This window comes from Coloeus monedula, assembly GCF_965178545.1.
Source record: "Coloeus monedula genome assembly, chromosome: 15".
NCBI lineage: Eukaryota > Metazoa > Chordata > Aves > Passeriformes > Corvidae > Coloeus > Coloeus monedula.
In genome coordinates this window covers 3674932-3689541 of record NC_138795.1, presented here as the reverse complement: position 1 = coordinate 3689541, position 14610 = coordinate 3674932, and the positions used below count along the sequence as shown (strand labels likewise).

At 61.1% G+C, this 14610-nt stretch overlaps 1 protein-coding gene across 1 annotated transcript; it reads left to right on the top strand.

Moving 5' to 3' along the window:
• Positions 1-224: 224 nt before the first annotated feature.
• On the top strand, positions 225-9990 carry CDHR2 (cadherin related family member 2; the record flags this gene model as incomplete). The annotated part of the gene is made up of 32 exons (XM_082291548.1): positions 225-316; positions 767-825; positions 1179-1244; positions 1336-1475; positions 1682-1735; positions 1947-2036; positions 2612-2701; positions 3012-3134; positions 3211-3354; positions 3497-3572; positions 3769-3875; positions 3955-4185; positions 4273-4428; positions 4647-4814; positions 5084-5145; positions 5239-5479; positions 5579-5815; positions 6094-6163; positions 6251-6865; positions 7116-7187; positions 7463-7512; positions 7627-7778; positions 7969-8071; positions 8151-8239; positions 8429-8503; positions 8598-8675; positions 8755-8815; positions 8923-9047; positions 9208-9321; positions 9417-9494; positions 9598-9658; positions 9871-9990. The coding sequence occupies 32 exons, from the start codon at positions 225-227 to the stop codon at positions 9988-9990; spliced, it is 3999 nt and encodes a 1332-aa protein (XP_082147674.1).
• Positions 9991-14610: the final 4620 nt, after the last annotated feature.

Here is a 14610-nt window from a genome sequence, read left to right as displayed (position 1 = left end):
TCAGGATCCCTCTGCATCCCTGCAGGCTCCACGCCCCTTCTGGGAGCCAGGGTCCCATGGGAGCAGGTTGGGGTGGCTGAATCCTGAGGGACAGCACCCAGTATGGAGACCTGGGGACCTGGTTTTGGGAAGCAAGCCAAAAGCTCAGCTGGGTGGGAGCTGTGGGATGAGCACAATGAATAAGGAAGACAGGAGAGGGACTTCTCACCCTTTAATTGCAGTTAATGATTGATGAATGTGTTTACTTCAGGAGGCAAAGGTCTGGCAGTGTCAAGATGCAAGTGCAGAGGCAGCATCCCCAGGGACACAGCCACAGGTAAGGGATGTCAGCCCCTATCCCGGCCCCCACGGGCACCTTGCTCCCTGCGGGGGGAGGTGAGGGTGTCTGTCAGCTGTGGAGCTGCCCCCGAGCCCTGGCACAAGGAGGGAGACACTGTGGTCGTGCCATGGATCGGACTCCAAGCACTGCTTGGGGAGGCCCTTTTAGGCACAAGCAATGGAGCCTCCAGCCATGCCCAGGGCAGGCTCCTGGGGTCCCCCAAGCACACCCACAGTCTCCTCTACCTGGAGGTCAACCCCGTCCTCCCCTCAGGGAGCCCATGCCCCGGCGTGCAGTGTGGAGCCTGGCGTTTGCTCACCAGCCCAGCTCAGCAGAGGGGACTGTCCCCACCAGCACCTCTCCTGCCCCGGTGGCTGCTCCCCAGGAGGGATTTTGGGGGGCAACCCTCAGTCTCTCAGGCGCTTGTTCCCTGGTGTGTGCCCGCAGGCATCCTGGCAGGATGGCATGGCGCTCGTTGGTGCTGCTCCCCTTCCTCCTGGCAACAGGTAAGGACTCTTCTTGGCATCTGGTGTGGGTGGGCAGGAGGTGTTGGAGCTGCTTTCGACCCCCAACACTCTTTCTCAATTCCCTGGGGGAAGCTGTGACACCAAAACAGCTGCCTACCCCACTGGAGAGCCAGGCTGGGCTGTGGGGAGAGCATGGGGGCTGCAGCTGGAAGAGAAGTGCGGTCTGGAGGTGTGGGATCAGCGCAAGGATGTGAGGGCTGGGGGCTTCCCCTGCCTCCCGTGGAGACCCAAACCACATCTGGGAGCTGGGGCTGGAGTGGAGGAGGTGCTGCCAGATGTGGGTCTGGGGTCTGCCGGGCTCAGTGATGGTGCTCAGCTCCTCTTCCCTGCAGTTTCAGGCAACACAGTCCCCATCTTCAACACGACCATCTTCTACGTGCCTGAGGACCTGGAGCTGGGTGAGTAGGGCGGTCTCGAGAAGGGCCTGGGGTGTCAGAGGAGTGATTGGGGGGGTTCTTGGGCGGGGCCTGACACTGCCTGTGCCCCCAGGCCAGTTTGCTTTCCAGCTGGAGGCTTATGACCTAGACAATGACCCTCTCACCTACCAAATCGGAGGGACAGACGCCTTCTACTTCTCTGCCGACTCCAAATCAGGCAACGTGACACTGAGGAACTCCCTGGACCGTGAGGTGTGGGCAGAGGATGGGGCAGATTTCTCTGCCTGAGTGGGAGTCTGGGGCTATGGGGATGGAGAGCAGAGCCTGTGGGTCACTCCCTGGTCCCAAAACCCAGCTCCTGGAGGGAGAGTTGTCTGGGAGGAGCATCCTACACAGAGGTTGGGGCTCAGCCATCCAAGGATTGAGCCTTGACCGAGTCCTGCCTTGTGTCGCCTCAGCTCCAGGCCAGGCTCACCATCACCGCCAGAGTGTCTGATGGTGTAAATAATGAGGTGAGTGCTGGGGCAAGGGCTGGGTGGCTGCGGTGGGAAGGGAGCAGGGTCCCAGCCAGCGCCATAGACAAAGCTCAGTGGGAAGGCAGTTGGAAGTGGGTGGGTGATGCTGGCTGGCTGGCCAGAGTGGGCATGGGGTGCCAGAACTGCACCCAGCTCTGCTGGCCACCATCTCACACAGCCATCCTGTGCCCTCTCTGACACCCGGTAGGTCTCCCAAAAGATGATCATCATCGTGGAGGACCGTAATGACAACGCCCCGGTCTTCCAGTTCCTGCCGTATAACGCCTTCATTCCCGAGGTACCTTCCTGGGACCTCCCAGCCCCCATGGGCAGCAAGCAGGGCAAGGGTGCCAGGTGGCTCCTGTGGCGTGGGGGTGCCAGCAGGGGGACAACAACGGGCTGGGAACTGTATGATCCCACACCTGGGTGTGTGGTGACGCTGTGTCTGGGCGTGGGGTCACCGAGGGTGCAGCCAGTACCTGGGAGCACTCCGTGACAGGGAAATTCCCGATGGGAGCCTCTGTGTCACCCTGAGGCGCTGGAATATGGCTGGGACTCTGCCCTTGCAATGAGTTTCAGTTCAGGGTGTGCCCCAAGCTGCCTCTCAGCCCAGGACAGGGTGACACTGGATCAAGGTGTAGATGGGGTGTGGGGCTGAGTCCTATCCCCATCCAGCAACTCCAGGGCTGGCATGCAGCCCCTGCTCCCAGGGAGCCTCAGGGAGGGTAGCAAGGGGATTCAGGCTCTGCCTGGCCTGAGCAAGGGCAGCAGCTCATCCCTGTGTGTCCCATGGCACTGGGCAGCAGGGCCAGAGCATCCCAGAGCAGGGCTGGCAGGGTCCGAGCCCAGCATCACCCCCTGCTCTGCCACCAGAACACGAGCCTGCACAGCATCATCTACACCGTGTTTGCCAACGACAGCGACACCGGGAACGCCTCCAAAGTCAGCTACGGCATCGAGGAGGTGAGCACAGAGTGTTGTGGAGTGGGCCATACCATACCCAAACCCCACCCCTGGGCCACCCCTGTGGGGCTGAGGTGCTGGGGGACATGGCCAGGGCAGCCCCATGTCTCTGGGGGAGCAGGGATGTTTTGGGTCAGGACCCACCAGGAAATGGGTGCAAGGTGCTGAACAGTTGCAGGCCGGGGATGAGCCAGGTTGTAAGGGGTCCCCATGAGCCAAGCCTGGCAGAAGGATGGGGATTGAACCCCCATCTCTGCTGGGACACCTCTGCTCCCTGCCTTGATGACACAGGCTGATGTCCTCTGCTCAGGTAATCCCAGACAACACAAAGAACCACCAGCTCTTCTACATCCTGCCCAATGGGAGTGTGGTTCTCAATGGCTCACTGGACTATGCCACAAACACATTCTACCAGATCAAGATCCTCGCCAAGGTGGGGACCAGCCGGGCTGTGGGTGCAGGGCTGCCAGGTAAGGGGCTGTGGGACTGACAGGTGCTTTGCTCCTCAGGACAGCGGGGGATTGCTGCACAACAATTGGATCGTCCAGCAGAGCTTTAACTACCTGTCCCTGACCATTGAAGACGTGCCCAACCTGGACCCACGGTTCCTCAATGAGCCCTACTCGGGCTCTGTGCCTGAGAACTGTGACCTGGTCAGGAGCCTGCCTGCCCCAGTGTCATGTCCCTGCCCCTGGCCCTCCCTGGGGGCTCTGACGCCCTGAAGTGTCTGGGCCACCAGGCCTGTGGGCAGTTGGAGATGTCATAGGTCCTGCTCTGATGGCCATGTCCCCACAGGGCACCACTGTGCTGACTGTCACCGCCATGGACCGAGACACAGGGGTGAATGATGAAATCTTGTACAGCATCACCAGTGAGTGATGGGGCAGAATGGGACAGGCGGGGGATGACACGGTGGAATGAGCAGGAGGGGTGCTCAGGCAGCAAGGGGGACCCTAGAAACTGGTTCTGGGCACCCAAGCTCTGCCAGCCTGACCTACTGGAAGAGAGAGGGCCAGGCCTGCCTTTCCCAGTGGCTGCCACTGGTTCCTGCTGTCCCCTTGTCCTAGATGCCAGTGTTCCTTTTGTTATCAATGTCACAACGGGCACCATCACTGTGAGTGAGCCCCTGGACCGTGAGCAGCTGCCAAGTGAGGAAGTGCTGCTGGAAGTCACGGTGAGTAGGAGGTATCAAGGGGAACCCCATCCTCTTCCTCTCCCTGGGCCTCTCCAACCTGCTCTCTCCTCCTGCCCAGGCACGTGAGAAGAACCTGGATATCTACGGCAAGGAGGCCCAGACCAGCACCCTGGTGACAGTCTTGGTGACTGATGTCAATGACAACAAGCCCCAGTTCTACAACTGCTCCCTGTCCAGCTGCAACTTCTCTGCCAGTGCCCAGGACAACTTCATGGGCAACATCATAGAGCACTCCTCCTTCAGACTGCCTGTGTCCAACCTCAACATCATTGCCCACGACCCAGATAAGGTAGGAGCCCGTCCACAGGGCTGAGCTGTGGTGCAGGTGTCTGTCCTGGCTGCACCACTCACCCTCACTCTTGTCTCTCCCTGGCAGGGCATCAACAGCAGTTTTGAGCTGAGCCTGCAGGGTCCAAATGCCGCCGCTTTCTCTGTGTTCCCCACAACTATTGTGGGCTCAGGGGAAGTCCAGATCCTGGTGCAAAACTCATCCTTAGTGGACTACGAGATAAGCCATGTCATGGTGGTGCAGGTGGGACTTGTAGGGCTGGCCTGCTGTGGTGGGGCAGTTCCTGCTCCCTGCATGCACTGAGGCACATCGGGGCACAGCCCTTCTATTTTTGGGAGCCAACGCAGAGCAGGACTCTGCCCTGGCAGCTTGTGTGGTGCAGGGGAGCTGGGCTAGAGTGTGACAGGTCTCTCTAATGTCTGGGGACCCATGTGAGACACAGTCCCTTCTCAATCCTGCAGATCATTGCTAATGACACGGGGAACCCCACAGACTGCTGCTCCACGGCCACCGTGACCATCGACCTCATCGACACCAATGACCACAACCCTGAGTTCCCCCAGAGCACCTACAACCTGACTGTGGTGGAGAACAGCCCTGATGGCACCATCATCTCCCCAAACATCACGGTCAGGCACTGAGCAGGGAGTGGGCACAGCTTACATCCCCAAGCAGGGCCCTGGGCACACCTGGCACTTCTAGTACAGCTTGTGCTGAGGACACTGATCTCTTCATGTACACAGGAAGGAGTCAGGGCCAGTGGGTACTCAACGGTGGGACCCCTTTCCTATCAGGGCCACATTTTTTGGGGTGCTCATTGCCAGCAGCCACTGTCCCAGACTCATCACTGCTTTGAGGTCTGAAACAGATTCACAAGATGCTTCTTTCTGTCTGTTAGGCCTATGATCCAGACAGCGGTATCCTGGGCCAGATCACCTACCAGCTGCTGCCAGAGAGCATGTACGTAAGGGCAGAGCCAGCCACAACCAGGGCATCATCCTGGAGAGGGGGCTCCAGGCCTGAGCCCCAGTGATGGCTCTGTGTATGCCACAGCCGTAAAATCTTCACCGTGAACGCCACAACGGGGGCACTGCTGGTGCACAACGGGAGCTTGCTGGACCGGGAGACTCGCTCCATCTACTACGCCAACCTCCAGGCCAAGGATGGGGGCAACCTGGTGGGCACTACAGTGCTGGAGATCACTGTGCTGGATGCCAATGACATGGCGCCCATCATCATTGGCTCCTACTTCATCTCGGTGGAAGAGGGGCAGAACGTTAGTACACAGATCCAGGTGGGTACCAACAGAGGTGGAGGGGTTGAGGGATTGTCAGAGAGCAGGGACTGTCCCCGGAGTGCCCGACAGCCCCATTTCAAATGCTGACCTTTTCAGGCCATCGACAACGACGAGCCTGGCAGCCTCAACAGCAAATTGGGCTTCAAGATTTTGCCAGGACTGTTCAGCAACAACTTTACCATCGATGCAGACACAGGTGAGATGCACAGCAAGGAGCCGCTGGACCGCGAGGCCTTGGAAGATGAGCGTGGACAGATGGTGGTGGCAGTGATGGTGTATGACCACGGCGAGCCACAGCTGAGCACCATGGTGAACGTCACCATCACCGTGGGGGTGAGCCCTGGGCACAAGCAGGGACAAGCTGGGGCAGGCTGGGGCTCGGAACTGGGATGGATGGGCAGGGCGGGGATGTGGAATCCCTGGCTGTAGCAGAGGTGCTGTGTCTCCAGGCTTTCTGTGGGGGCAGAGTGAATAGTTGATGCAGGGAGACAGGAGAGGGCTTGTGTAGCTCCTGCCTGTGGGCAGGCAGGTGCTCACACTCTTGTCCCCAGCCGGCTGTGGGGAACCCTGTTTCCTGAAAGTGCTGCAGCCATGGGCTTTGTCTCCTGCAGGACCTGAACGACAACATTCCCGTGTTCCTCAACCAGTCCTATGAGTACTCAGTCTTTGAAGACTCTCCAGGTAGAAGCTGCATGGCCAGTCTTGTGGGACCAGCAGTGGCCCTGAGTCAGTGCCCACTGCCCACTGCGTGTCTGTCTCCACCTGCAGGGTCCTTCGTGGGCGAGGTGAAGGCCACAGATGCCGACCGGACAGAGATCAATTCCCGCATTTCATTCCAACTTGAAAGAAGCACTGGCTCCAGCAACTTCTTGATCCGCTCATCCCGCCTGGGGCCGGGGAACTACAGCGGGCAGCTGTCTGTAGACCCTGACATGTCCCTGGACTATGACACCCTGCAGCAGAAATTCTTCACCTTGACAGTGCTGGCGGAGAACACGGCCGCAGACAACGCAGGGGACAAGGCCAACGTCTCAGTGATGGTCCACATCCTAGACATCAATGACGAGTCCCCCACCATCCTGCCAGACTCACTGCAGGACGTGTCAGTGGCTGAGAATGGGACGCAGCAGGGTCTGATCCACACGCTGAACGCCTTCGACCCCGACACCAACCACTCGCTGGTCTTCGAGGAGCTGGCGGTCACCTGCTTCAAGGGGGACAGCAGTGCTGAGGACGTGTGCTGGGACTGGTTCGTGCTGACACCCAACGGCACGGTGCTGGTGAACAGCTCAGACATCGACTACGAGGTGTGTGACAGGGTTCTGCTCACGCTGCGGGCTGAAGACCTGTACACTGAGAGGGGCAACCGCTACAGCCAGAACGGTACGGCCCCCACTGCCCGCTCCTTCCACCACCACTGGGCACGGCAGGTGCTGGAACCTGCCTCTCCCACCTCCCATGAGAAGCTGTGGGCAGCAGGGCGGGAGCTGGGTGGTTTGGCTATGGAGGGAAGGTGTCCCCAGCTCTTTTGATCTGAGCCTGCTGGGAGGACAGGGCTCCTACAGGAAGCAGAGGATGGTGCTGCAGGGCTGGTCTGTTGGTGATCGGAGCTCTGCTTTCGGGACCTTTGCAGAAACCCTGAGGATCATCATTATTGATGTGAATGACAACACGCCAGTCTTCGAGGCCATCTCAGAGACTTTTGGTGAGCAGCTGGGGTTGGCACATCACGTGGGCTCCTCGCTGCATCCACACGTACCCTGCCACACTCACCAGCAGTGAGGATCTTCCCTGAGCCTAGGGCAGGGCTGTGAGCAGTGGGGGGGCCAGGCTGGGGTTACTCAGTGCTTTTCATGAGGGCTGTGGGGCCAAGGGCAGCAGTGGGGGCTTAGAACCCTGGGGCTGTGTAGGCATGGGGTCTGCAGCAAGTCTGGCTGCTCACCAGCATGACTGCACCATCTGTCTGTCTGTTCCTGGCAGTGGTTGTCCCCGAAATCTCTCCTGAGAACCTGCAAGTGGCTACTGTGAAGGTGAGGAGCCGCCTACCTGTATCTGTCAGTCCATGGAGCCTTGTTCACCTGTCCCCACCATGGGCAGGCAGGGGCCATTCACACCCGTGCTCCTGCCATGCTCTGTCCCTGCAGGCCACAGATGCTGACTCAGGGCAGGGGGGAATCATCACCTTCTCCATCATCAGTGTGGTGCTTGTGGAGGACAACGGGGCCAGTCGGCCCTTTGAGAACCTCTTCAAGGTGTCGACAACGCTCAACAAGGGCACCTACATCGGGAGTATCCAGTGAGGCCATGGGTCTGGGCCAGGGTGGGGGATGCAACTGCTGCAGGGCCAGGGTGGGCTGGAAAGGGGACAAAGCCTTTCTGGAGTCCTGTCTGGACATGGAAGTAGGGTGGAGCTTGAGGGATGGCAGTGCCATCCTGGGGACATCCTGTGCAGCTCAGTGGGATCGCTGATGTCCCTGTCCTCACAGGGTGGCCAGCAACCTTGATGAATCACTGAAGGGGCAGTACAAGGTGACAGTGGAGGCTTACGACGGCCAGGAACCGGTGCACAGAGCACAGACTGTGCTGGATGTGAGTGTCACCCCCATCCCGCATCCCAGGCCGCCACACACCCGGCCCAGCCCCGCTCACCCCTGCTCCCCACACGCAGATATTCACGGTGGATCAGAGCTACCGCGTTCGGCTCCAGTTCGTGACAGTGGTGGAAGAAGTCCAGAGTAACTCGGAAAGTATTAAATTGTAAGGGGTGCTGGGCCGGGGCTAGGTGTGCACAGCTGGACCCACCAGCTGTGTCTCTCAGCTTCACGGACTGTGAACACAGTGGGCCAGGCAGGTCCCCACCAGAGCAGGGGGTCCATCTGCTTCCTGTGCCCATGAGCAGAACACCAGGATGTCCAGCCCAGCTTCCCCCATCTCTCTTGTTCCTAGGGCCTTGACCACCGTGACCAAGGCAGCAGTCTACGTGGTGGCCATCCGACGCCTTGAGGACACCGCTTACACCCAGTGAGTGGTGGTGAGGAAGGGGACATGGTGGTGGCATCAAGAGTGTCACCCTGGGGCAGGGCACCACACTCTCCCCATCTCTCTGACTCTGCAGGGTGGATGCCAAGTCAGTGATGGAGGCCTACTTCGTGTACAGCAATGGCACTGCCCTGGACGTCAATGACGTGAGCAGGTGAGTGCTGGGGCTGTACATGGGCACTGCCACGTGCTGGAAGCACCCCAGCTGCTCACACCTCTGCTTTCCTTGGCAGACTCATACTGTCTGATGCGCTGGGCTTGGCTGAGCTGGTGAAACTGGGCCTAGCTGTCATTGTGAGTGGGGGAAGGCAAGGGGCACAGGGAGAGGGCAACAACCCCATTGGGGCTGGCTGGGAGCATCCACTGGCTGGAACTGTGCCCTCACCCCTGCTCTGTGCCAGGGCCCTGGGGAGGTGACAAAGCCCACCAAGGAGACGGAGCTGATTGGCATCATCGCAGGATTGGCAGCATTCCTGATTATCTTCATACTTGTCATGACCCTGGTTTTGGTACTCACCACCAGGAGGTACAGCACTGCCTGCATCCCCTCCTACCACCCCCCACCGCCCCCATCCTCACCAGCACCCCCAGACCCGTCCCCATCCTCCAACCCACTCCAGCCCACCCCATCCCACAGCCCAGCTCCCCCCTGCCCCTATCACCCACCCCATCCCTGGACTTTGCAGCTACAAGAGGAAGCTGAGTGCGATGAAGGCTCTGAAGGTGGCCACAACATTCAACCCTGCCACAGCACAGCAGGGAGCTGGCATCCCCGGGACCAACCAGTACAACGCCGAGGGGTGAGTGGGGGGCTCCTTGTAGCAGGTGGGGAGAGACCAGGCATGTCCACACATCCAGGGGCTGCAGTACTTACCTGCCACCCATCCCTGACTAGGGCCAACCCCATGCTGAACCGCCCGCTCGATCCCTCCCACGACCTGGGCTTCCACGAGGACTCCCTCTCTGTGACCAGGTGAGCTCTGTGGGCAGGTCCCAAAGGCCACAGGCTGTCACCCTATGCCTCACTTCTCCAGTGTCTGGGTCCTCTTCTACCTCCCACACTTCACTCTCCACAGCATGAATTCCCTGGATGAAAATACAGTAAATGCACCAGCAGATGACAACTTTGAGGTCGAGGTAAGTGTGCAAAGAGCTGCCAGTGCTTGGCAGCTGTGAGTCCTGACAGAGCACCCTGCATCCCCTTCTCTCTGCTGTAGTCCCTAGGGCCTCATGGACCCCTTGTGTCCTTTACTCTGCACCCCTCAAGAGCCCTCAGCTCCTGGGAAGGACGGGTGTCCCTGCCCTACATCTCTGTCCCCATCCCTTCTGACCACGCTCTCCTCCTGCAGCAGGTCAAAATACGGCCAACAGACCCCACTGACAAGGAGGTGCTGGTGGCTGCCCTGAACCTGAAGGAGCCCACCAAAACAGCGTACCTCAACACCACCTTCACCACCACAGACTTGTGAGCAGGCTCAGGCAGTGCAGCAGGGCCAGAGCGGGACTCGGGCAGCTGCTTTGGTGGTGATATGCTCAGTGTCTGGCAATAAAACTGTTCCACAGGGATCACAGTGTCCTGCGGCCATCAGCCCATCTGCCTGGGGGGTTCAGTCAGCTTGGTGTCATCTCTCCCAGCATGAACTGCTGGTTTTGGGCCAGCTGGTGCTGAAGGGGAGGTGCCACTGTGGGGCTCAGCCTGGCTTCTTGTCCCCAGGACCCTCTCCACCCCGAGGGAGGGAGGTGCAGGCAGCCCCATGCAGAGGTTTGTGCAAGGTTTTATTACCCAACATCCACATTGACAGATTGGTCCTCCCGCCCCTTCCTCCCCCCGCCCCCCCCCCCCCAAAAAAGAAATGAAGAGGAAAAACAGAAGAAAATTGGTGATGAAGCTGCAGCGCTGGTGTGCCACAGCTTGGCAGTGCAGGGCTGGAGGTGAGCACAGCCTGGGGCAAGGTGGCAGGGGGATGCCCCAGGGCTCCTGGTCTTCCTGGCACAGCCTTGGCACCACTCCCACAGCCCAAGGCACTGAGCAGAGCCAGGTCCCGGCAAGTGCCACGGCACAGAGCGGGCAATTGCCACGGCCCTGGCTGCCAGCTGGCACTTAAGCAAGCCCTTTGCAGCCCCACAGGGACAAAACCAGCCCAGGACATACAGTGTGGGTTTAGGTGGGCAAGACTTTACCCTTAACAAGGGAAAATGGCTGCAGTGGTGACTCTGGCACCTCGAGCCCTCCTGCACTTCTGCCCAGAGGGGATGGTGCAGCTCCCCAAGCACCCCTTGTTTGCAGCCTCCTGCCCATCAGGTGCCAGACACAGGCGTGGGCCCCCCTTGCTGTGGCACTGTGGGGCTGGTCCTCTGTATGGGGCCAGGCTGGGGGGCCAAGATCCATGTCCTGACAAGACATTAAGGTGCTGCCAGCCATAGGGATGTTGGCCAACCACAGGGACGTTCACTCCCCCTGCAGACTGACCCTTCACTCCCAACGCTCTTCAGCCTAGCAGAGCACAGGCAACGTAGGAACAGTGTTTGAAAAGATGGTCTCAGCCTCACAAGCCACCATGGAGGAGGTGGCTCCAGGCAGGACGCTCATGGCTGAAAGTGTCTCTTAAAAAGCTCCAAAAATGCAAACACAGTTCAATAAAAGCTCCCCTCCCCCCCACCCTGTAAAACCCCAGCTGTAAAAAGTGGCAGCGCTTTGCAGTCATCACATCCCCAGCTGCCGTCAGAGAAGAGCGGCCAGCGGGGCCAGTGGGACACGTGCCCGTGTCCCCAGCACATGGGGCCTTTCCGTCACCACTGGGGCAGCTGGACTGGCCTGGGAGCAGGGCACGCTTCATGCCCACCACCAGCCATGGAGAGGATGTGCTGCTTCCAGGCAGGTCGAGCTGGGGGCCATGGGGACAGACTCCCCAAGCATCTCCAGCCATGGTGACAGGGATGAGCAGCTCTCCATCGCACACGTGGTTGTCCCCTGTCTCTCCCATTTGAAATCTGTGGCCACATCCTCCCAGCTCCAGGGCACCCACAACACGGCAGTGGGGCAGAGAGGACAGGGCTGTTGGGGGACTGGTGCCTGCTGTGGGCAGCCGTGGGGACCCATGCGTGCACAGCCACAGGCTTGTTGGAGTGTGGCAAAGCCCGGGGCAGCTAAAGCAGTGGCAGGGCACCAGTGTCTCTTCAGTGTGGGACGTGATGCTGCTGCTCGGGGTGCCAGAGCTCAGGGCAGCCAGCAGCACCCACCCTGAGCCATCTTCGGACCTGTGCCACGGGCAGGAGACACACAGGAGCAGCTGCCTCCATCTGGAAGGAGCTACGTGCTTCCTCGTGCTGAAAAAAGCCACCAAGCACAGAGACAGGCCACCAGTCTCACGTCCCAGGGCACCTCCACGGGGCTACACTCATGGGAGAACCCCAGGCTGACAGGGAGGACCCCAGAAAAGGAGATACCTTGTCCCAGTGTGCAGTGCTCCATCACCACCGCAGCCCTGCACACTGGCACCGGGTGTCTCAGGACGCCGGGGCAGGGACCCATCCCCAACTTCTCTGAGAAGCCCCGAGGCACCCCCGCCCTGCCAGCATGGGCAGCGACTCACTCCATGGCAGGGCCGGCGCGGGAGCAGCACCGGGGCCGCCGGACGTTCTGCAGCAGAGCACGGAAGACACTGGGCTGCCTCTTGGCCTCGCCTTTGCGGGGCCCTCCCTTGACGGAGCCGGTGCGGGTGCTCTGCGGGGTCACCACCACCTGCCGCCCGTGTTCCTCAATCTGCTTCTCCAGGTGCTTTTGGATGGCCATTCCCAGGACCTCCACCTCCATGGAGGCCCCATACACCTCCCACGTCATCCCCTTCTCATCCCAGCTCACCTCCCGGATGGGCTCCGGAGGCTCCTCTTCCACCACCTCCGGCACCGTCCCCTTCACCTGCACCTCAGGGTACGAGGTCTGTGGGGACTTGGCCACTGGTGTCATCGGCCCAGTGGCCACTGAGCGGGTCTCCACGGGCATGGACACCTGCATCTCCGCATCCTTCTTGGAGGGCTCCAGGCGTGGGGCTGCAGAGGCCGTCTCTCTCTTGGGGAAAGTGAAGGCAGTAGCCCCACATGGGGGGCTCATGGGGCTTAAGGCCACCGACACCAGGGACACACGGCTGTCCACTTGCGTCCCCATGTCTTGTGTCCCAGCGTCCTGGGGTGGGGTCACTTCAAAGGAGTAGGATTCACAAAGCTGCTTGGCTGTTTGGGGCTGCTGGCTGCTCCCAGCTCCCACATCCCGGGCTGAGCTCCCCTCGGCTTTGCCCTGGCCCAGAGCAGTGGAGCTCGGACCTGCCTCACTTCGAACCCCAATCCCCACAGTGCTGGTGCTGGGGGGTTCTGCTGTGCTTCCCTGGGGGTTCTTGGGAGCCTCACTGCTCTTTGTCTGGGGAGCAGCACCCAGGGATGTCCCTTTGTTGTCCTGGGGCTGCTCCTGGCTTGGAAGCACAGCTGTCCCGGTGCCTGCAGTGGGCTCCACAAATGCCACATGTTTGGCAAGACCCGGCGTGCTCCCCATGTCCTTGCTGGTTGCCTGGAGGCAGGGATCAGGCACGGGGGAAGTGGGGGCTGTGTCCTCCTTCTGGGTGTTGGGGACCCCCATCCCTGTGGGACCACAGGCAGGGGCAGCACCACTTGGTCCCCCGCAGCTCCCTGTTGCTACTGACACACTCTGCTCTGCGCTGGTGTCCTGGAGAAGTGTGCCAGCTGATCCTGCTGGTGATAGCACCTTCTTCTCTGCCTTGGTGCCCTGGGACTCTGGCTCAGCCACACAGCAGGTCCTCATAGCACGGGCTCCCGCAGCGCAGCCGGAGCCGGGCAGGCACTCGCCTGCCACTGGGCAGCCAGGGGAGCCGGCACTGGGCTCACAGGAGTCCTCGGCCCCGGCCTGGCGGCTCAGCACCTGCAGCCCCTCGGGCTCCTTAGCGCTGCCCATGCCCAAGGAAGGCTTCTCCCATGCTAGTCCCGCCACGGGTCTGCAAGAGAGAGGATGGGGCAGTGAGGAGCGAGCAGCACGTGGACCCCCAGTACACCTCAGCTGCCGACTGTTTTTCTCCATGCCACCCGTGACAACAGGTTGGGCAGCCACGCAGAGCACTCACTGTCCCTGGCACAGCCTGGGTGGTGGCACACGGTGCCCAGGCACATGGGAAGGGAGGAACAGTGTCGGCTGCCTACCGTAAAAGTCAGCTTTCTCCCGGTGCAGCAGGACCGGGAGCGGGATACAGGTGCTGCTGTGGCTGGTGGAGTGGGCGATGCAGTGAAGGCACCCCTGCGGAGAGAGCGTTACCTGGAGAATGGTCCTGGGCACCAGGCTGAGAGCCAGGGGGCTCGGCAGCCCCCTCCTGTCAGCAGGAAGCTGGGCACAGGGAGGGGTGAGAGTAAGCTGGGCCTGGGGTCCAAGGGAGGCTGCAGAGAAGGGCAGGAGCACGGGGCAGCCCAAGCCCTTCCCTCTCCACATGAGGGAAACATGGTCTAGTGTCACCCAACTGTCCCCAAACCCTTCCCAGCCCCATGGGGCAGAAGCAGGGTGGGAAGCCCCAAACTTTCCGGCAGCCCCCCAGCTTTGCCAATGCCAGGGAGTGCCTGCAGAGGTGGGAGCACAGGCGTCCGGCAGGCGTGGGGCACTCCATGCCTCCGGACACGGCCACTCGTGGGTCCCGAAAAGGGCAGAGCCGAGAGGACACAGCCGGAGCCGATCGAGTTCCTCCCAAGGGAGGCGACAGGAGCGGGTACCAGGCGGTCACCGACGTCCCCCAGCAGCGCCGGGCCCGGAGGCGATGATCCCTGCCCGGTCTGTAGGTTCCCACGCAGCACCCCGATCCCCGGAGGGCCGCGCCGCGCCGCACCCGGACCTGCCCCGACAGCATCCCGATCCCTCGGCGCTGTGGCGCCATGCCCGGCACTGATGCTCCGCGGAGGAGCTGCGAGCCCCGGCACACGCGTGTGCACACGCACGGGCACGCACACGCCAGCACATGGCCACGGGCACACCCGCACGCACGGACACGCGTGTGCACGCCCCGGCCCCGCTCCCCCGGCCGAGCCCCGGACAAAGACGG